The 23,480-nt window shown below is 44.6% G+C and overlaps 1 protein-coding gene across 2 annotated transcripts in view; it reads left to right on the top strand.

The window, feature by feature from the left end:
- Positions 1-16,865: 16,865 nt before the first annotated feature.
- UCKL1 (uridine-cytidine kinase 1 like 1) overlaps positions 16,866-23,480 on the top strand; it is a 65,950-nt gene continuing 59,335 nt past the window's right edge. For both annotated transcript variants that reach the window (XM_087962347.1, XM_087962348.1), the window contains exon 1: positions 16,866-17,005. In XM_087962347.1, coding sequence (XP_087818473.1) covers positions 16,929-17,005 — 77 coding nt within the window. In that variant the 5' untranslated portion in view covers positions 16,866-16,928. The remainder of the gene's footprint in view (positions 17,006-23,480) is intronic.

Below are 23,480 nucleotides of genomic sequence, written 5' to 3'. Positions count from 1 at the left end.
TTTTAAAAAAGCGATTGGATAACCCTTTGTCTGAAATGGTTTTGGGTTTGAATGGGTTGGACTAGAAGACCTCCCAAGTCCTTTCCAAATTCTTGTTATTCTGTTATTTTGTCTCCTGCACTTTGAAAGCAGCTGCATCTTTTCCTTGCTTAGGGCAGCAACTAACCTAGGAAAAGAAGCGGCTGATATAAAGGGTTGGAAGTGATGTTACGTTTACGATCTCATCCCATGAAGCCTGAAGCACTTTTCTTTTGAATCCAAGCACAGTTAACCCACCACAACCAAAGCCAACTTTTGGATAGCTCTTAGCAAGAGGTGGCTGCATGTCTTGACTTCTTCTGCCAAAAGTTATTGAAGGAATAGACATCCCCATCTGGTCATTGGATGTCCACCATCATTTGGAGTCCAGCAGCAAAAAATATTCAATAAGAAAATAATTCAATCAACCTGGTGCTTTTCCGTTCAGCTGGGATGGCAAAGGCACACGCTGGCTAGGAATCCTGAAAGGTGCTGCCCAAATATGTCTGTGAGATGGGCAGCTTTATAAATTGAACAAATAAATACATACATTTTAAGGATGGTGGGCTGGGAGAAGCAAATGGAGAGGACAGATATTTTTCTGGCCAAGGAGGAATCTTGCATCTCCAAGCGTTTTGATCTTTGCCTTCCATCCCATGTCTCCTCAGGGTTGATTTAATACTTCGTGGGGTCCTTGGTGCGCTCTGAGCTTGGTTGTTTGCTTGCAGACACCTCATGACCCAACTAGGTAACAGCATCAGTGCTAGAAGGAGTGGCTTGCTCTGTCAGTGTTGGTCGGTGTGTTCTTGGTGTTTCTTGATTCAGCTGTTTGCTGTTAGGTTGTCTGTCTGAGTGAATAAGTAAGCAACAGCCTAATCAAGGAATATCAATAACGCTCCCATCAACGTGCCACGTATATAAAAATAAGTCCAAACCCCATTCACTTTTAGCACTGATGATGTTACCTAGCTGGGTTATGAAATGTCTGCAAGAAAACCACCAAGCTCAGAGAACACCAAGGACTCCACAGTTCAGCCCTGAGCTACAAATCCAGGTGGTCCCAAAATTCATGTCGCTAAGTGAGAAATTTGTTAAGTTGAGTTTTGTCCCATTTTACGATTTTCCTTGCCACATCTGTTAAGCGAATCACTGCCGTGGTTAAATTGTTGTTAAGTGAAGCTGGCTGTCCCTTGGACTTCGCTCGCCAGAGGGTCGGGACACTGCAGCAACCGTCATAAATGTGAGTCAGTTATCAAGCATCTGGACTTTGAGCTAAGTTAGTAACACGCTTGTTGAGTGGAATGTGGATCCCCCATTTGACTTTGCTCCCCAGAAGGTCACCAAAACGGACCACACGCCTCCGGGAAAAACCGTCATAAATATGAACCAAGCGCCTGAATTTTGACCCCGTGGCCACGGGGAGGCTGCCACGGCGGTAACGGTGGGAAAAAACGGTCCCAAGTCCCTTTCTTTCTGTGCCGTTGGAACGGTCACTAAACGCACTGCTGTAAATCAAGGACTACCTGTATTCTACTTCTGTGGGTTGTGTATTTGCACACGTGGAGGAGTGTTCGTTTGGTGCCCTTCAGTGACTTTCAGTGGAGGTTAGCCATATAGACTGCGGGCCAGAGCCATAACCAAATTTTCCACCAATACTGTGTCTGCACCGCCGAGTAAATTTTCCTCTCTGGTGCAAAGAACTTTCCTCTCTGATGCAAAGAAGTCTCAGTGCGAGTATCTTCCGGTTGTGGGGGGGTTGTGGGGCCCAACGTCAGTTGTAAGCCAAAACAGCCGGCCAAAAAGTCCCTCTAGAGGAGACCACCCCAGATTCTCCTCAAGTGCAAGCAAGATGGCTGTCCGAGTAGCAGATTCATCCTGTGATTTGTTGCTATGTCGAAAATGATCCCTGGTTACGACCAGCTTCCACTAACAGGAGCTTCCTTCTGTGGTTTACGACACCTGGCAGGGCTACTTCCTTTTTCTAAGGGCCACTCTTAGGCCACAAGGTGACTTTCCTCTGAATTTGGCAATTTCCTCACAGAATAGGTTTATGGGATATTGGCACGGGCTGGGGAAAACCGATGGAAGATTCCTGCCCTTTTCACCAAATAAAAAGCGGAAGCTTGCTGCTTTCTCAATGGAGCCCAACATTTCCGTTGCTAAGTGAGACCTTTGTTAAAGTTGAGTTTTGCCCCATGTCACGGCCCTTCCTGCCACCGTTGTTAAGCGAATCACTGCAGTTGTTCAGTTAGTAATCCGGTTGTTAAGTGAATCTGGCTTCCCACCATTGTGTTTCCTTGTCAGAAGGTCGCAAAAGAGGATCACGTTGCAACCGTCATAAGTACAGTTGCCAAGCATCCAAATTTTAAATCATGCGACCATCAGGATGCTGCTTGTGAAAAACGATCTGGAGAAGTCACTTTTTTTCAGTGTCGTCTTAACTTTGAATAGTCACTGAATGAACTGTTGTAAGTCAAGGACTATCTGTAATGGAATTTTGTGGAAAGGCACCTCACTTTGTTCTTTGAAACTCAAACAGAAGCAGGCAGTTCCTCTGTATTAGAGCCCAGAAGGGCTGTGAAGATTTTGATGCTGAATATGCATGCGTCTTCTCCTCCTCCTCTTCCTCCCCTCTTTCCTTCATTCTCCTTTTCTTTTTCTTCCTCTGTTTCCATTTCCCTTCTCTTCTTCTCATCCTTCTCCTTCTCTCCCCCCCTCCCTTTCTTCCTTGCTTCTTCTCCTTTTTCTTCTCTGCCTGCATCTCTGCCTCTTCTTTTCTCCTTCCTTCCTTCTTTCCTTCCTCTCTCCCTCCTGCCCACCCTCCCTTCCTTATTCCTTCCTCCCTCCCTCCCTTTCTTTCTTTCTTTCTTTCTTTCTTTCTTTCTTTCTTTCTTTCTTTCTTTCTTTCTTTCTTTCTTTCTTTCTTTCTTGTCTCTTTTCCTTCCTTTCCCTCCCCTGTCCATCCTTCCTTCCTCCCTCCTTCTCTCTCTCTCTCTTTCTTTTCCTTCCTCTCTACCTCCTTCCCATCCTTCCTTTCCTCTTCCTTCCCCCCCATTTCTTTCTCTCTCTCTCTCTTCCTTCCTCCCTCCCTCCCCTTTCTCTCTCCCTCTTCCTTCCTCCCTTCCCCTTTCTCTCTTTCTCTCTCTTCCTTCCTCCCTCCCTCCCCTGTCCACCCTCCCTTCCCTCTTCCTTCCTTCTTTCCTCCCTCCCTTTCTTTCTTTCTTTCTTTCTTTCTTTCTTTCTTTCTTTCTTTCTTTCTTTCTTTCTTTTCTTTCTTTCTTTCTTTCTTTCTTTCTTTCTTTCTTTCTTTCTTTCTTTCTTTCTTCCTTTCTTCCTTTCTTTCTTTCTTTCTTCTTTCTTTCTTTCTTTCTTTCTTTCTTTCTTTCTTTCTTTCTTTCTTTCTCTCTCTCTCTCTCTCTCTCTCTCCCCTCTCTCTCCCACCTCTCCCTCCCTCCCTCCCTCCCTGCCTCCCTCCCTCCCTGCCTCCTCCCTCCCTTCCATGGGATGGATGTAAAACAAACTTCTGAGAGAAATTTTCTCTGAATCAAAGAAGAGAGAAGGGCTGGATGGGAAGGTAAGGGACCTGCAAGTTTATTTCTGTGCCAACAGTCAAAGGACAAGAAAGGGAAGCAGGATTCTGGAGGCAAAATATGTCAAAGAAAAGGGTGTTTTTAACAAATAATTTGGGTTCCAAGAGTAGGCCCTGCATCCGTCATAGACGGGTCTCTGGTAGTGATGACAGAAGGACAGAGAAAAACGTGAGAGGCAGGAGCCTTGCAAACTTAGCAAAGGTTTACATTGGCTTGCTGGAGCTGGATAGACATCATTTGAATGTAAGGGACGAGTAGGGGGTTGGACTGGATGACCTCATGGCTCCTTTCTTCCTCATCCACACTAAAGATTCCTTATGATGCGGAGTCTCTGTGTATTGGACGGCTTTTAGGAGCAACTAAGAGGCTGTCTGGTTTTCTGGCAGCCAAAGCGAGGGTGAAATTGTCCTTTGTTTTTTTTAAAGGCGGAAATAATTGCAGTTAGTTATGTTTTCTTTTAAAATATTCCAAATTATTTAATTTTTCCTGAATCAATAAAATGTCCCTGTTTTTTACTATATGGCAAAGGAAAATGCTGGCAAAGCCCTAGAAAGTTGCAAACACCGGGGATATTTCTAAAAGCCCTCATTTTTTTTCCCAACAGCACCAAACCATAAAATCTGTCACGGGTCATTTTCTGCATTTACTGCCTGCGGTTTGAATGATTCTTGGCAAAGCACAAAGATTGGGCTTGTTCTCCCACATGCAGAGATTAAGCAGGAAGTCTTCCTACGAAAGGATAATAAAATAAAATAACCATTTCCTGATCCTTCCCCCCCCAAAAAATTAAGCACTGGGACAAATCACTCTATCTAACTTAACGCAAAAATGCCTGGTCGCCTTCACACAACACCCTTAACCCAGGTCCATTCAGGACTTAGTAGCTGCAGATACTCAATTTTGCTAAACTTGGTTTGGGTTAACTTGGATGACAAGGAGTCCTTGACTTATGGCCATCATGGAGCCTGGAATTTCTGGTCATAAGTTGAGCCACCCTTGTGACTTATTGGATTCTACGACCTTGTTTGCAGTGATTAAGCAAACAGAGACATGTTAACAGACAGGTGTTAACAGATAATCAGAGTTGGAAGGGACCTTATAGATAATCTAGTCCAACCCTCCACCCAAGTGGGAGACCCTACACCATTTCTGACAGAAGGCAGCCCAGTCTCTTCAAAGTTTCAAGTGATGGTGCTCCCACAGCGGGTTGGAGGTCCCTTCCAACTATTCTGTTGCCCTGCTTCTTGAATGAGACAACTAGCAGATAGTTGTGTCTTGCTTTAGGCCCATAATAAATATTACCCACCTCTTAGGGATGTAGATAAAGGCTGAAAGACAATAATTTAGATCAAGGGTGTTCAAACTGGGCAAGTTTAAGACTTGTGGACTTCAACTCCCAGAATTCCTGGGCTAACCATGACTGGAGGAGGAATTCTGGGAGTTGAAGTCCACACATCTTAAAGCTGTCAAGTTTGAAGAGCCCTGGTTTAGATGAACAGGTCCAACCGGATAGTACAGTTTGCCCTCGGAAGTTGTGGGAGCGCCATCACTTGAGACTTTCAAGAAGAGATTGGACTGCCATTTGTCAGAAATGGTGTAGGATCTCCTGCTTGGGCGGGTGGGGAGGAGGGTTGGACTAGATGACCTACAAGGTCCCTTCCAACTCTGATTATCTGTTAAAATCTGTTACCTTGATAGCAATTGAGGTCTTGTGACTAATTTGCCTGAAATTCAACCTCTTCTCAGAGGTGCATGTCATATTCTCCAGAGGATAATTTACTGGTGTATAGGACACCATGGCAACTGCTGCCTCTTAAGGAGTTGTAAGCATCTTTTTAGCAGCTGCCTGTGGAATTAACCAGTTGGATTGGGGCCATGTGTGATTTTTTGCTAGCCGTGTAAGCCGGGGAAAAATGCAGGCAATCCTCAACCACAATTGATCCCAAAAAAACTTGCTAAGTTTGGAGACCTCTGTTCTATACAGTTGCTAAACGAGACAGCTGTTAGTAGATTGCTGCAGTTAAGTTGGTATAGAACGGAGGTCTCCAAACTTGGTAACTTTTAAGACTTGTGGACTTCAACTCCCAGAGAATTCTGGGAGTTGAAGTCCACAAGTCTTAAAGTTGGCAAGTTTGGGGACCCGTAGTATAGAATCTCCTGCTTGAGTAGGGGGCTGGACTAGAAGACCTCCAAGGTCCCTTCCAGCTCTATTCTGATTTTTAAAAAGTTAGCAAGTTAGCAACAGGATTGTAAAGGGAACCTGGCTTCCCCATTTTGCTCTGCACCTTACAGAACTCAAAACAAAATCATTTTCCTAAGGGAAAGATTCTTCTGATTAATTCCAAATGTTTATTTTACGGTAAATCCAACAGGCGACTTAGTTCATTTGTAACTTTCCAAAAAAACCTCAATGTTTTAATCACCCTTTTGCTGTTTATCCTGAAAGGATTATTTTAAAGCAGGGCTCTTCAAACTTGACAGCTTTAAGACGTGTGGACTTCAACTCTCAGAATTCTTCCTCCAGACATGTTAGCTCAGGAATTCTGGGAGTTGAAGTCCTAAACTTTCCCAGTCTTGAAGTCTTAAACTTGCCCAGTTTGAAGACCCTTGTTTTAAATCCTTTAAACTTGCATTTAAAACTGATTGATTGAAGGAATCACACCCATGCTGCAAAACCTGTCAATCCAAAAGTTCCTGAGAGCTGAAAAACAATCAGTAAGCAATTTCCAAAAAATGATCCGAAAAGGAAATATGAAAACGTAAGTTTCCTTTTTTAAGGCCCCAATCGTAGTTTGAGCAAAAAAAAGATGTCTATTCTTTCGTTTCTCAAAGCTGGAGACTGCTGTTTTATGCGGAATAGCTGATTCTGGAGCATTTGTGGGCCATCTCAACTCTTTTCCTTGTCCAGAAAGGAATTAAGAAGAGCCCATCTAATTGCTGGTTCTTCATTCCACCTCGGTCATCAACTCCGCTTTCAGTAGAGCCATTTTCAATTTACCCTGTACATATTCACCCTGTACATATAGTCTCCATATTCAGTTACCACTTCTTCCAAAATTAACCTAATACCACTTTACAATGCCTTGGTAAGGCCACACTTGGAATACTGCATCCAGTTTTGGTCACCACAATGTAAAAAAGATGTTGAGACTCTAGAAAAAGTGCAGAGAAGAGCAACAAAGAGGATTAGGGGACTGGAGGCTAAAACATAAAGAACGGTTGCTGGAACTGGGTACATCTTAGTTTGATGAAAAGAAGGACTAGGGGTGACATGATAGCAGCGTTCCAATATTTGAGGGGCTGCCCCAAAGAGGAGGGGGGCAAGCTATTCTCCAAAGCACCTGAAGGCAGGACAAGAATCAATGGATGGAAACTAATCAAGGAGAGAAGCAACCTAGAACTAAGGAGAAATTTCCTCACAGTGAGAACAATGAATCAGTGGAACAACTTGCCTCCATAAGTTGTGAATTGCTCCAACACTGGAAGTTTTTAAGAAAAGATTGGATAACCATTTGTCTGAAGTGGTGTAGGGTTTCCTGCCTAAGCAAGGGGTTGGACTAGAAGACCTCCAAGGTCCCTTCCAACTCTGTTATTCTATTCTAACATTGACAGTCTTAGCATGGTGATGTCCAACTTTAACCTATTTACGATTGGTTCATGGTACTGTTGTGCGATGCTCTATGTCCCAAGGCAAAAAGCTGCTTTGAGATCTACTGGGAGTGCAAACACCTCCCTGAAACATTATAATTTTTCTCCAGAGTCGCATAACTGCCTTCTCTGCAATTAAAGACAGTTTAGGTTGAAGGATTTGCAGAAGGATCCATCCTTTCTTGCTGGGTTGTCTTTGGAATCCAAAACTAATACTTCAGACTATTGTACAAATCTGGAAAAAGTACTAATTCACAAACTAAGTTAATTATGTTGCATCCACACAACTGCTTAATTTTTCTGAATTATTGGAAATGTCTGTTTCCAGAATGCCATTGTCCTCTTCCTTTAATCAATACATTTGGGGAAAAAAAAAAGATTAGCTACATTATTTTTATCAGCTTGGAGGTAAGCCAATATATCCATCATTTTATTCCTGCAGAAATAACCATTATTAAAACAGGTCGGTGAGGATGGATTCATTGCTGATTAGGAATAAACACATGTCAATATTAAATTCCTTTTAACGTGTCACAAAGAGGCGAATTCCTTGTGTCTCCAATCTCACTTGGCCAATATTCTATTCTAATCTATTAAAATAGTAGTTGTGTAAAGACACACGTGCCTGTTCTTAGCTTATTACAGCAAGTGCATTCGCACAACTGTTTTTCCCAATATGGTTGTGATTCCCAGTCCTGTTAGTGAATTAATATGCATGGTGATCATCAGTCAAGGTAGTCTTTAAAAATAGTCTTGAATTCTCGCTGAAACTTTAAGAATGATTTATTTTTTATAAGATGTTTCCAAAGCTTTATTTGAATTCAACTCTTTAAATTTGCGTTGAAAATTTAATGAGTGATCTGTCACATGGATTAATCTCCCTGTGGCTCCCCAGCAGATGTTGATCTTAAAAAACACACACACACAAAATAACAAGCAGATACCTAATGCAGGCAAACATAAATGTGATGGAATGTAGTCTGGATTCTTAGGAGGGAGGAGCTGCATTACAGAGGAGCAAGAGACAATTCAGTCCAGGTAGTTTGTGTGAGAGAAAGAAGGTGAAGACAGCTCCTCCCTAATAGTTCCCAGAGTAAGTACTTTATGGGGATATTAGCATGCTTTAGTTTGGCAAGATTCTGTCTATGGGTGAGGAACAATAAAGAAATCTGCTAGGAAGAATCACATTGTGTCTTTCTTGATTTTGGGAGCCTCCTTCCTCCCTCCCTCCCCAGATTCCCAGAAGGGAGAGACAATTCAGTCCAGATGGTTTGAGAGAAAGAGGGTGAAGGTGGCTCCTCCCTAATAGTTCCCAGTGTACATGCCTTATGGGCTGGTAACCGGTTTTAGTTTGGCAAGATTCTGTCTAGAAACAATAAAGAGATCTGAAGAAACACAATGCGTCTTTCTTGGTCTCTGGAGCCTTACCATAAACATGATTAAAAGCCAAGTTTCTTCACGTTAACGACCATAATTGTTCTCTTCTTATTTCTAAGACATTTCAGTATGAAGTGCTTGCAGAAACATCCTTTAGTGAGTGACGGAAATCTCTTCCTTATATCTATGTGAAGGTTTTAAGGTATTTTGACAATCAGCTTCTCTATGGGACTGGTGAACTTGAGTGGAACTTGTGGATCTAGTTGGGCGACCCTGATCCTGGGTGGAATTAGGTGATGCTCAGCCAAATGCTTCCCAGGTTTGGCGCGTCCGTAGGGTAGAAATCCGTTTGGGCCATGTGCAGAGTACGAAAGTATAGGTTTCTTGCGTCCGTCAAACTGAAGGGGTTGAGTTTGGTTCTCGCCACACGCGCAAACTTTGGAGATGAGGAAGCCCCAAGCAAAATCTGACACCTCCTCTGGGAGACGAAGTCTGGCCGGAAGGCAGAGGATGGCACCAAGGTCTGTCTCTTAAGTACCCCTGGGTTATGACCCAAGACGGGGTTAGGTATTCCTGTAGATTTCTCTGGCTTTCCTCCACAGAGACCCAATGTTGCTTCTTGGATGCTCTAATGGTTCTGAGCAAGACCGCAAAGCTTGGGATCAGAGAAGGGTTGGGGGTGCCTGTAATAGAGTGAGAGGATATCCCAGTTCAGCAGGATTTGGGTTTTGGTGCAAGAGTGTTAATTTAAATCTGCCTGGCCAGAGGGCTGTAAAAGCCCTTCAGTATTGATTCATACACATGCCTGCCACCTTCCTTCTTTCCTTCCTTCCTCATCAAGATCGTCCTTCCTTCCATCCCCCCTCCCTCCCCTACTTTTCCTTTTTCCCCCTTCTCCCTTATCAGTCTTCCTCCCTCCCTCCTTCCCTATTTCCTCCTTCCTTCCTAAGATCATTCTTCCTCCCTTCCTCTTCCTTCATCAATAACTTCCTATTCCTCCCTCCTTCGTTCCTCTTTCTCTTCTCCCTCCCTCCTTACTTTTCTTTCCTTACTTCCTTCCTTCTTCCTTCCTTCCTTCCTTCCTTCCTTCTTTCCTAAGATCTTTTTTTCTTTCCTTCCTTCCTAGATCATTCTAGGAATAGTTAGGGGCCTCGGTGGCGCAGTGGTTAGAGTGCAGTACTGCAAGCTACTCCTACTGCAATTTGGCAGATCGAATCCCACCAGGCTCAAGGTTGACTCAGCCTTCCATCCTTCCGAGGTGGGTAAAATGAGGACCCAGATTGTTGGGGGCAAGAAGCTGACTCTGTAAACCGCTTAGAGGGGGCTGTAAAGCACTGTGAAGCAGTATATAAGTCTAAGTGCTATTGCTATTCTTCTTTCTTCATCAATTTCTCCCTCCCTTCCTTCTCCCTCTTCATCAATATTTTCCTTCCTTCCTTCCTAGATCATTCTTCTTTCCTTCCCCTTTCTCCATCAATATCTCCTTTCCTCCTTCCTTTCTGTGTGATATTGATTCCGGGGCATCTCCAAATATCTCTCTGTTTCTCCCCAATGCCAATATTAATGTATAAGTGTATTTTGGAAAATTTAAAAAAAAAAGAATGAGTTTCAATCTATCACTTGTAATCATATAAATAAATATATATATAAATATAAATATATATTAAGAAGTGTTTATTTGCAAAAAAAGGAGAGAGAGAGAGAGAGAGAGTGAGAGGAAAAAAATGTTTTAAATGTAAAGTATCTTATAAACTCCTGATTTGTGATGATCTGTCTTTTTTGGTAATCATTTGGAAAAAAATTCTCCGATAGAGTACTGTAATAAATAAATATTAATATCAGCACCACTGAAACCCTTGATGGGACAAATCTATGTACTGTATGTATTAAAAAGAAAAAGAAAAACCCACAGCTGTATCAAATAAATGTTTATTGACTTTTTTGTACTTTGGCCTGAGTGTCTTTTCTGGAAAAGCAGGGGACTGAAAAATAACTTCGTTTTTAAATCCAGTACTTGGTATCTTGGTATATTCTGCCCCTCAAGCAGAAATTAGATAATCTACTGTCTGTTTAATCATGACTTGTCAAATAAATAAATTTTATCAAATAAAAACATTCACGTAAAGTATTAGTACCATTTCATAAAGCCTTAGTAAGGCTACACCTGGAATCCTGCATCCAATTTTGGTCACCACATTACAAAAAAAGATGTTGAGACTTTGGAAAATGTCACAGAAGAGCAACTAAGATGATTAAAGGGCCTGGAAACTAAAAAAATACGAAGAATGGTTGCAGGATTTGGGTTTGACTAATCTAGAGAACTGAAAGATTAGGTGGTGACATGATAGCAGCCTTCCAATATTTGAGAGGCTGCCCCAAAGAAGGGGGAGTCAAATTATTTTCCAAAGTACCTAAAGGCAGGACAAGAAACAATGGATGGAAACTAATAAAGGAGAGAAGCAACCTAGAACTAAGGAGAAACTTTCTGACAAAACAATTAATCAGTGGAACTGCTTGCCTCCAGAAGTTGTAAATGCTCCAACACTGGAGGTTTTTAAGAAAAGACTGGACAGCCAGTTGTCTGAAATGGTATAGGGCCTCCTGCTTGAGCACAGGGCTGGACTAGAAGACCTCCAAGGTCCCTTCCAGCTCGATTCTGATAAAAGTAAATACAATGGCTATTCAGTTTCATGCTTAGTCCTGCTTTATTTATCACAAATGCATACATGTAGCCCTTGACTTAACAACCATCCGTGGAGCGATGGTTTATAACCACTGAAAACAGTGACTTGCAACCAGTCCTCACACTTACGGCCGTTTACAGCATTCCTCATGGTCCTGTGATCAGAATTCAGGTGCTTGGCACCTTTATTGTCATTGCACCTCGTACAACGAAATCAAACACCATCTTCAGTGCACGTCATGACCATGAAAATAAACACACACATCCTTCACACTCCACACATTGAATTGAAAACCCCCTGATATTGCATTCATATTGCACTATACAGTAGAATTCAATAGAGTTACTGCCCTGGGATAGAAGCTGTTTTTCAGGCTATTTGTTCTTGTTTTTATTATCCTGTACCGTCTGCCAGATGGTAATAGTTCAAAAACAAGGGTTCCCAGGATGAGATGGATCTTTGAGAATGTTTTGAACATTTTTAAGGCAGTGGGAGCTATAAAGCTCTTCCAAAGAGGGGAGAGGGCAACCCATGATCCTCTGGGCAATGACATTCACCCTCTGGAGTGCTTTCCTATTGGCCACTGTGCAATTGGCAAACCACACAGAGGTGTAGTATGTTAAAATGCTCTCTATGGTGCAGGGGTAGAAAGTCACCAGCAGTTTTCCATTCAGTTGTTGTTTCCTGAGAAGTCTCAGGTAGTATAATCTCTGCTGGGCCCTTTTGACCAGGGCTGCAATGTGAGCACCCCAGGTCAGGTCCTCTTTTAGGGTAACACCCAGAAACTTAAAACTGGCCACTTGCTCCACTCGGTCTCCATTGATAAGCAAAGGCTGGATGTCTGATCTGTTCCTTCTATAGTCCACTATAAGCTCCTTGGTCTATAGTCCATTATAAGCTCCTTGGTCTTATTGGTGTTGTGGACCAAGTTATTGTCTCCACACCACGAAAGCAACCGGTCCACCTCATCTCGGTAGGCAGACTCATCCCCCCTGGCATGTATTCACAACGGTTGCTGGGTTCTGGAGTCCTGTGATGGCCAGTTGCAACTTTCCCAGCCGGCTTCCAACACACAAAGCCGACGGGGGAAGCTGGAATCACTTAACAATTGCAGTGGTTCACTTAACAACTGTGGTAACAAAGGTCACAAAATCGGCTTGGATTCTCTTAACCTCCCCCCGCCCTTTGCTTAGGAATGGAAATGCTAATCCCAGTTGTGGTTGTACGCCAAGAATTGCCTGTATGCATCAAAAGGATAAGAGAGATGCTTTTTAAAAATGCAAGTAGTTCTTGATTTACGACCACCATTGAGACCAGCATTTATGTTGCTAAGTGTGATGACCCAGGGTGGGATACAAAATAAATGCGGTCACAAAAAACAGGTGAAACCTCTTTTATTCCTTCACTTTGATTCCAAGCTCCAAATATCCTTGACTGGAGATTAAAAAAAACTCCCACACGAGCAGTTACCAGAAGGAGGAAATGCCGTTTAAATTATAAAGAGTAAAAAACAACACAAACCAGGCAAAATAAGGGCTGGAAGACACCCACGGATATCAGAACACAGACGCCAAACTCAGAGAGGAACAACAAACTAGAGATATTTCCATGCTTTGTTTCCAGCACTCGCCCGTACGCATGTCCGTCCTCTTATCCAGTTGTCACAGCTGCAGTCCATGAAGAGGATCAAGGCCCTTTCCTCCCCCATAGACCATGTCTCTCCTTTATCCTCTCCTCCCTGCATGCCCTAGGATGGAGAGGGGATGGGCCTGGGTCCTCCTCTGACTGCCCAGCCGGCCTCTGCCCTTCTCCAGTTTCCTCCACAACCTCCGGAGCCACACCTTCCACTCCCTGTCGGCTGTTCCTCCTCTCTCTCAGAATCAGTCTCCACCAGGGGCATGACACTAAGTGAGACATTTGGTTAAGTGAGTTTGTTTTATGACTTTCCTTTCCAGAGTTGTGAAGTGAATCGCTGCAGTTGTGAAATGAGTAACACGGTTGTTAAGTGAATTGGACTTCCCCCAGGGATGTAGGTCGCAAAAGGGGATCATGTAGCCCCGGGCCCCTGCAACCGTCATAACTATGAGCCAGTTGTGAAGCAACTGAATGTAAATCATATGACTATGGGGATGCTGAAATGGTCACCAGTGTGAAAAATATAAGAGCTGTGGGGGTGCAGTGCTGAGAACGCAGTACTGCAGGCTACTTCTGCTGACTGCCGGCTGCCTGCAATTTGACAGTTCGAATCTCACTAGGCTCAAGGTTGACTCAGCCTTCCGTTCTTCCAAGTTGGGTAAAATGAGGACCCAAAATTCTTGGGGGCAATAGGCTGACTCTGTGATTCAGGTGCTTTGGAAAATAGCTTGACCCCTTCCTCCTCTCTGTGGCAGCCCCATAAATATTGGAAGACTGCTATCCTGTCTCCCCTGGTCCTTCTCTTCACTAGACTAGCCAGGCCCAGTTCCTGCAACCATTCTTCATGTTTTAGTCTCCATATCCCCATATTTTAATAGATCTTACAACCCCGACTCTTAAATTTGGGGGCAGCTGTCTTTTAAAAGGCCCTGTTGACCCTGATGCTATTAATGGCTCCCTCGGACAGCTGCCCCGATGTGCCAAGGAAGACACGTGCCAACAAGGAGGCAGTCTTCTTCAGCGCTGCAGCTTGCGTGAAACACTTGTTGTGATTTACAGGGGCAGATTTCACCACCTGTTCCGTTTTCTAGGCCAGTTGGTGCCAGGGGTGCCCAGCTTGGAAACTGGCAGCGGGTGTGTGTGTGTGTGTGTGTGTGTCTTTCTTGTTTCCTGCAATCAAGATGGGGAAATCTCTTTGATAGGAATTTTAATTCCCAGGCTTCATTAGCTCAGCTTTGAATTGCAACAGGCTGTAGTCACACAGGTACAGAGAGATTAATGTCTCTGGTTTGCCTTAAATAAAAAGAAGCAGCAGCAGCCAAGGGGCTTACTAGCACCTTAAATTCGGTGAGGGAGAGTGAAAGGATCCAATGCAGCAGGGATACAGAGAATCAACAGCACTGTGAGTTCGAGTCCTGCCTTAGGCATGAAAGCCTGCTGGGAGACTTTGGGCCAATCACCAGGAGATGGTGAGTTCTAGTCTTGCCCTAGGCATGAAAACTGGCTGGGAGACGGTAAGTTCTGGTCCTGCCCTAGGCATGAAAACCGGCTGGGAGACTTTGGGTCAACCACCAGGAGACAGTGAGTTCTAATCCTGCCCTAGCCATGAAGAACAGCTGGGTGAATTTGGGCCAATCACCAGGGGACGGTGAATTCTAGTTCCACCTTAGGCATGAAAGCCAGCTGAGTGACTTTGGGCCAGTCTCTATCTCTCTCAGCCCAACCAAACTCACTGGGTTATTGTGGGGAAACTAGAAGGAGGAAGAAGTATTGGGCATGTTCTCTGCTTTGAGTTATTTATAAAAAACTATAAAAGAATATAAATAAATAAAATTAATTAAATCCTGTTGAGAATCCCCTTTCTTTCTTTCTTTCTTTCTTTCTTTCTTTCTTTCTCTTTCTTTCTCTTTCTCTCTCTCTCTCTCTTTCTTTCTCTTTCTCTCTCTCTCTCTCTTTCTTTCTCTCTTTCTTTCTTTCTTTCTTTCTTTCTTTCTCTTTCTTTCTCTTCTTTCTCTTTCTTTCTTTCTTTCTTTCTTTCTTTCTTTCTTTCTTTCTTTCTTTCTTTCTTTCTTTCTTTCTTTCTTCTTTCCTTCCTTCCTTCCTTCCTTCCTTCCTTCCTTCCTTCCTTCCTTCCTTTCTTTCTTTCTTTCTTCCTTCTTTCTTTCTTTCTTTCTTTCTTCTTTCTTTCTTTCTTTCTACCTCTTTCTGACCCAAATAATTAAAACTAAGTGAGAATGACCGTTTTAAAAGAAAAAAGCTTTGTGAGATGAAACTTTCTATCCAGATGGTTTATCACTCCCTTCTTCTGGGGATGGTTTCCCTCCTGCGCCCCCACCCCGGGCTGCCCCCAATGTGCCAATTTAGCCAACATCCCTGGGATTTCCTAGTAGCGAGGCTGTTGGTTTGCGCTCTGAGCTTGGCCAATTTGATTGCAAACATTTCGTCACCATTTGAGGAGACATTGTCCGTGCATTTTGAGTTTTGCTCGTCTGTCAGTTCACAGGTCTTTAAATACCTTTTTATACCTTTTTCCAGAGCTTTGTTCTGACAGATGAGCACAACTCAAAACGCACTGACAATGTTTCCTCGAATGGTGACGAAACGTTTGCAACCAAATTGGCCAAGCTCGGAGCTCAAACCAACAACCTAACCACCAACCCGAGTTACTAATATTCAAATGCATTTCAATTTCCTGGTGGTCTCCCATCCAAGGAGTCACCAGGCTTGAAACTTGCTTAGCCATTGGAAATCAGCCACTGGAGCTTGATTAAGAGGGAGGTGAGTGGGTGATTTGGCGGAAGGACTAACTAAATGTCAACCTGTCCAAATTATGGGAGGTTTATTGATTTCAACTGGTTGTTGTCAGGTTGCCAACACAGGGCACCACAATTGCGGTACATCCCTATTTCCCCCATCAAGTCCAACAGAAACCTGCGAAAGCAAAGAAGCCAACACTTTGCAAATTTGCAAGATCTCCATTTTAGCTGGAAGGAAATATTCCCTAAGCCAGAACCCCTGAAAAACACACAAGCGGGTAAATTGCAAAATTTCGCCCCTTTGGCTGATTTATTCTCTCTTCTTTCGACATTTTCTCCCTGACGGGTAGTCGTCGACTTATGACCACAGTGGAGCCCAACATTTATGTTGCTAATTAAGACAGTTGTTAAGTGAGTTTGGCCCCATTTCAATGACCTTTCTTGCCACCCTTAAGTGAATCACTGCAGTTGTTAAGTTACACAGTTGTTAAGTGAACCTGGCTCCCTCATTGCCTTTGCTGGTCAGAAGGCCGCAAAAGGGGATCATTTGACCCCCCCGGACATTGCAACCATCATAAATACGAGTCGGTTGCCCAAAAGCATCTAAATTTGATCCCCTGATGATGGCGATGCTGCAAAGTTCGTCCTTGTAAGAAATGGCCATAAGTCACTTGTTTTGGTGCCGTTACATCTTTGAATGGTCACTAAACGAACTGTCGCAAGTCAAGGACGAGGATATTTAAGGGCAAGGGTCAGAAATGGATATTCCTAAGGGAAAGTGTTAAGACTGTAAGATAAACGCTGGGGAAATTCCACATAATATGCCTGGAATCTTGAATGGTCACTAAACAAGCCGTTGTAAGTCGAGGACTACGTGGTATTTGCTTTCTGGGGCTGTCCCTCTCCCGCTAAAGCGAGGCGCGGTCGTTAAACGGCAACTTCCCCCACACACACACACCCCGCCCTCCTTTCGCTTTCCTTTCCTTGGCGCCGACCCGCCTTCCCCAGCCGGGCTCCAAGACTACAACTCCCGTCAGGCCCGAGGCCGCGAAGCTCCCTGGGCCGCGTAGTCCATCGAGGCGCCTTTCCGCGTCGGCCAGAAGGGCTTTCCTCAGCGCGGGGGAACTGCAACTCCCAGAAAGCCGCGGGCGGCGGAACGCCAAAACCCCGTCTCCCCCTCGCCCTGCCTTGGCTCTCAACAGCTGATCGGAGGAGCGACTATGGCTGCAGCTGCTCTCGCCGCCGCCGCCGCCGCCGAGCAAGGAGGGACCGACGGGGCGGGCAGAGGCGACGGCAGGTCAGAGGCCTCGCCGGGCTGGAGGGTGTGTGTGTGGGGAGGTGCTGGGGTGTGTGCGCGGCGGGGCCTGGGGCCCAAAGCTGGGAGGACGGGCTTCCTCTTCGGGGGTCTGGGTGCGAGATCCTCTCCCTTTACTCCAGGACGGGCGCGGCGCTCCGACGGTGGGGGACGCCTGTTGCTTTGCTTTGGCTTCCTCCCGCCTTTTGGGCAGCAACTCCGGCTTAGTTAGATTCCTCTTTTTTTAAAAAAAAAAAATGTAGCCTTTCCTAAGGCAAGGTTTGCAGGTAGACTGCTCCTGGAGGGGGAGGCTCTACCTCCAGGGGTGGGGGGTGGATGGGGGGAAAGAAGGCGGGGTTGGGATGGGGGAAACTGATCGAGGAGAGAGAGAGAGAGAGGAGGGGACCTTTTTTAAAAAAAAGCAACCTAAAGCGGGGGAGGTCTTCAAACTTGGCAGCTTGAAGACTTGTGGACCTCAACTCCCAGAATTCTTCCTCCGGTCTTGTTAGCTCAGGAATTCTGGGAGTTGAAGTCCACAAGTCTTAAACTTGCCAAGTTTGAAGACCCTTGCTCTATTCTTTCTGTCTGTCTGTCTGTCTGTCTGTCTGTCTGTCCTGTCCTATCCTATTTCTGCCTTTCTATCTATTCTACCTCTTCTTATCTATCTATCTATCTATCTATCTATCTATCTATCTATCTATCTATCTATCCCATCCCATCCCATCCCATCCCATCCCATCCCATCCTATCCTATCCTATCCTACCCTATCTCTGTCTTTCTATCTATTCTACCTCTCTATCTATCTATCTATCTATCTATCTATCTATCTATCTATCTATCTATCTATCTATCTATCTATCTATCTATCTATCTATCTATCTATCTATCTATCTATCTATCTATCTATCTACCTATCCATCCATCCATCCATCCATCCATCCATCCATCCATCCATCCATCCATCCATCCATCCATCCTCTCTCTATTCTATCTCTCTTTATTCTACCTCTCTCTATTCTCTCTATTCTCTCTCTCTCTATTCTATTTATCTCTCTTTATCTATTCTACCTCTCTTTCTCTCTTTCTCTCTTTTCTCTTTCCAGGGGTCTTCAAACTGGGCAAGTTTAAGACTTGTGGACTACAACTCCCAGAATTCCTCCTCCAGTCAATGTTGGCTCAGGAATTCTGGGAGTTGAAGTCCGCAAGTCTTCAACTTGCCCGGTTTGAAGACCTTTGACCTAAAGCAAGGAGACATGTGAACCATTTGAACCAGCAAGAAGGGCTTGCCACCAGAGGTGGTGGGTGCTACTTGGCTCCATCCCTGGGAAGTTTGGGTGAGGAATGAGACAACTGTGGTCAAGAATGTCTGTAAGGGAGATGCTTGGGCATCCAGATCGTAGTTGTCTCAAAGGGGCTTTATAAGAGGCAACTGGACTTTCTGGTTGTTGTTGTTTTTCTTTGAAGAGGTTTCGCTCCTCATCCAAGAAGCTTCTTCAGCTCTGGCTAAATGGTGGGGAACAGAAGGTTTTATGCTCCTTGCAGACAGCTGGTCATTTGCATCCTTTTCAGAGAGGCGTTGAGGCCACCTGGAGGTTCATGTGTGTCCTCAGGGTCACCTGAGTAGGAGTACCATTTGCCAAGAATGGTAGAGGAGTCTGCTGCTTGGGCGAGGGGGGGGGGGGGTTGGACTAGAAGACCTCCAAGGTCCCTTCCAACTCTGGTATTTTGTTCTGTTCTGGGCTTTTCTGTGCCTCCTCTCCTTTTTAATCCCTCACCCCTTCTAGAAGCCTTTGATGCAGGGGGGGACAGTGAAATTGTGGTTTGGCGGCTGATGCAGCTGGCCTGGCTTTTCTTTAACGGCAAATTGGTGTGAGACAATCTAGGATTAAGATAGTTAATGCACAGAGTTTAGCATGTTGTCTGGGGGAGAGAAGGGGTCTGTGAAGTTAGGCATTTTGGGGTACAAAAGTCCAGTGGGGGCTGAGGAGGTGTGGAGTTGTTGTTCGTGATATTCCTGTTGTGATATTCCTGTTGCGTGCCCATTCATTCATTCATTCATTCGTCCAATCAATCAAACAATCAATCAATGTCTTTATTAGATTTATTTATTAGATTAATTTAAAGGTAGTTCTCAATTTACAACCAACATGTGTTAATGACCGTTTGAAATGAAAATGACACTGAAAAAAGTGACCTGACCAGTTGTCACATAATCGTTGCAGCCCATTCATTCATTCATTCATTCATTCATTCAATTTCTTTATTGGATTTAGTTATTAGATTAGCTTATGGGTAATCCTCGATTTACAACCATTCGTGTAGTGACCATTCAAAGTTACAATGGCCCTGAAAAAAAGCAAAAGTCAAAGCGGGCATCCAGATTCACTTAACGACTACATCATTCACTTGAATCTGCTGTGATTTTTGTTATAACAACTGTGGCAAAAAAAAAAGTCGTCAAATGGGGCATAGCTCAAGTTAACAACTGCCTTGTTTAGCCACAGAAATTTGGGGCTCCGTTGTGGTTATATGTTGAGGACTTCCTGTGTATTTTGTTCATTTTGAGAAAGGAAAAGGAGGTGTGAGGTTGTGGTTTTGAGTCAAACTCTTCCCTCCAAACATAACGGAAGCATGAATTTTGCGGTCACCTGCTCCAAACTTTTATATGACTCACTGAGCATGGAATTATTTTATTTTTTTTGAGTTTTCACAACACACCAAGCAGTGTTTGTGTGACATGCAAAATCAAAATGAAAAGTTATTGAGCTTTTGTCATTTGAGTTGTTAATTTGGAGCCGGTTAATTTTAGTGATTAACCACCAGGCTGGAAAGCAGTAGACAGTGAGTTCTAGTGCCGCCTTAGGCACGAAAGCCAGCTGGGTGACTTTGGGCCAAACACCAGGAGACAGTGAGTTCTGGTGCCACCTTAGGCACGAAAGCCAGCTGGGTGACTTTGGGCCAAACACCAGGAGACAGTGAGTTCTGGTGCCACCTTAGGCATGAAAGGCAGCTGGGTGTTTTTGCACCAAACACCAGGAGACAGTGAGTTCTAGTCTCTCCTTAGGCCTGAAAGCCGACTGGTTGATTGTGGGCCAATCACCAGGAGACGGTGAGTTCTAGTCCTGCCTTAGTCATGAAAGGCAGCTGGATCACTTTGGGCCAATCACCAGGAGACAGTGAGTTCTAGTGCCGCCTTAGGCACGAAAGGCAGCTGGGTGTTTTTGCACCAAACACCAGGAGACAGTGAGTTCTAGTCTCTCCTTAGGCCTGAAAGCCGACTGGTTGATTGTGGGCCAATCACCAGGAGATGGTGAGTTCTAGTCCTGCCTTAGTCATGAAAGGCACCTGGATGACTTTGGGCCAGTCACCAAGAGACGGTGAGTTCTAGTTCTGCTTTAAACATGAAAGATGGCTGGGTGACTTAGGGCCAGTCAGCAGGAGACAGTGAGTTCTAGTCCTGCTTTAAGCATGAAATTTTTGGTTCAATTGTGGTCATAAGTCAAGAACTACCCATATATATATATTGTTATTCTTATGCCTTACGCCCTCGTCAAGTTTTTGTCGAATTTCCAGATTCTGCAAAACACAGTTTGCAATCCTCGTTTACACCTTCCCCTATTATGCATAGCCATGCTTGATTTATGACACCGGATTAGCTCCATACAAGCCGTGGCCTGCCATCTCTTAATGGAACAAAGTGCATTTCTTTTCCACAATGCCCCCAAAAAAACAGAGCAAGTAGAACAGACGTGTTCACACTCCTGGGAGAATAGAGAGATGCAGTTTTTCCCCTGACATGTTAAATTTCAGTCCATGCTGTGTCGTTTCCAATGGAAATTAATTTTTGCCTTCTTGGCAAGTTCTTGATTATAGTTAGTCCTCTATTTGCCAACATAACTGAGCCCAACATTTATTTATGTTGCTAAGCAAGACATTGGTTGAGCATGTTTTGCCCCATTTTACGAATTTCTGTTGTGGTTCGCTGGCAGCAGGCGAGGAGCCGGTGCCCAATGTGCATGTGCGCAGGGCTGCTCATAGGAAAGAGCAGCTGCATCGGCACAGGTGACTCGGGAGTAAGGTTGTAAGATGATGGCCCCTCCCTTAAGGGATAAAAGCCAGCCCTCAGAGGTGGGATTCTTTGCAGGAAGCAAAGAAGTTCTTGCACTTCAAGCCTTGTGGAAGTTCGGACTCTCTGGGTTTGTGTTGGAAAACTTTTGGTTTGAAATATTTCTTGGCAACTTAATCTAGTGCTTTTGGCAGCCTTGCACAATCTTGGCAAGGCTCGTTCTTATTAGAGACAATTAGTTTTAATAGCTCTTTAACCCAGGGGTGGGATTCAATTTTTTTTAACAACCGGTTCTGTGGGTGTGGCTAAGTTGGTGGGCGTGGCTTGGTGGTCATGTTATTGGCTGGGCGTGGCCAACTCAACATCACTCACATCGAGGCACGCATCTCCTCACCTGGCCTCTCACAACTGTGGGGATGCTGCAACAGTCGTAAGTGTGAAAAAATGGTCATAAGTCACTTTTTTCAGTGCCATTGTAACTTTGAATGGTCACTCCACACAAGCAAAGTACCAGCAAAGGAGGGAAAAAAACTCCAGAGAAGTTCCTGAGACAGGAAGTCTAGTCCTGCCAAGAATGTAATAAGGGTTAACGGAGAGGCAGTTTCTCTAAGCAACACCAGAATGTTTCCTTCCTGCCTTCCTTACAGGATTAGCCCAGTAATTTCTTCTAACAACCGGTTCTCCGAACTGCTTAGAAGGTTAACAACCGGTTCTAGCAAATAGGTGCGAACTGGTAGAATCCCACCCCTGCTTTAACCGTGAATGAACCAAATTTGCAGAGAGGCATTAAAAGGTTTTGCTTTTATCTCTGTTTGGTGTTTGTTTCCTTGGAACAAGGTTTGGGTCAGAACGCTTTCCTTGCCATCATTGTGAAGTGAATACTGCGGTCGTTAAGTGAATAACTAAGCGCTTACCAGCTTTAATCACTAATAATAACTTAATACCTTTGAATGGTCACTAAATGAACTGCTCCCCTTGTGCAGTTCTGGGCTTTGCCCTCTCTTCTTGGACCATTCTCTCGGCAGCCTCTCTTTGCCCCATCCCTTTAGGCCAGGGGTGTCAAACTCGAGGTCTGTGGGCTACATCTGGCCCACAGGGTGCTTAGATATGGCCTGTGGGGCCGCAGAGGGCTGCAGGAGGCCGTCCAGGCTGAAAACGTGGGTTTTTTTTGCTGGCAGAGGGCTATCAAAACAAACTAGAAACTAAAACGAAAGGAGAAATGTTTCCCCTTTTGCATTTGAGCATGCAAGTAGGGGCAAGAAAGGAGAAAGGGAAAGAGGAAAGAGAAAAGAGAAGGGGAGATGAGAAGAGAGCAAGGGAGGAAAAAGAAGGAAAGAGGGGAAGGAGGAAGAATGGAGAATGAAGAGGGAAGGAAAAAGGGAAGGGAGGGAAGGGAGGGAGGGAGGAGAAAGAAGGAAAAAGGAAGGAAGTAGAAAGAATGGAGAATGAAGAGGGAAGGAAAGAGAAGGGAAGGAAGTAGAAAGAATGGAGAATGAAGAGGGAAGAAAAAAGGGAAGGAAGAAAGGAAAGGAAGAGAGGAAGGAAGGAGAAAGAATGAAAGAGGGGAAGGAAGAAGAATGGAGAATGAAGAGGGAAAGAAAAAGGGAAGGAGGGAAGGAAGGAAGGAGAAAGAAGGAAAGGGGGAAGGAAGAAGAAAGAATGGAGAATGGAGGAAAAAGAAGGGAAGGAAGGAAGGTTATTATGAGAGGGAAAAACTGCATCTCTCTATTCCCATCCATCTATCTTGGGGAAGTCCTGCCTTAACACTTGGCCATCACAGGTCCTCCCAACACGAGTCCTATGTCATGTCACCCCAGCCCTCCGAGGTCAAACACAACCCCGATTCAGCCCTCAATGAAATCCAGTTTGACACCCCTGCTCTAGGCCTTTCTCACACATCATGGCAGGGGGTCCTCAACTTACGACCACAATCGAGCCCGACATTTCTCTTGCTGAGCGAGACATTTGTTAAGTGAATTTGGCCCCCCTTTTACGATCTTCCTTGCCATGGTGGTTAAGCGAATCGCTGCCATTCTTCAGTCCGCAACACAGTCATTAAAGTGGAATCCGGCTTCCTCCGTTGACTGTGCTCGTCAGAAAGTTGGATGTGACCCCCGGGACACGGCGAACGTCGTAAACACGAGCCAGTTTCCAAGCGTCTGAACTGTGATCACAGGGATGCTGCCGTGTTGCAAGTGTGAAGAACGGTCATAAGTCACCTTTTTTTTCCAGTCCCGTTGTAACTTTGAACGGTCACTAAACAAACTCTTGTAAGTCGAGGACTACCTGTATAGTAGACCAGTGGTTGACAGCCAGTGGGCCGGGGACCACTGGTGGTCCGCAGAGAAATGCCCCCCCCCCCAAAGCAATTTATCCAGGCTGCGCAGGAACACAAGGCTGTGCTGCCCCAC

This window comes from Notechis scutatus, chromosome 3 (genome assembly GCF_049901735.1).
Source record: "Notechis scutatus isolate UNSWTSFEM ecotype Mainland chromosome 3, rNotScu1.2, whole genome shotgun sequence".
NCBI lineage: Eukaryota > Metazoa > Chordata > Lepidosauria > Squamata > Elapidae > Notechis > Notechis scutatus.
This window is presented reverse-complemented; position numbering and strand designations above follow the sequence as displayed.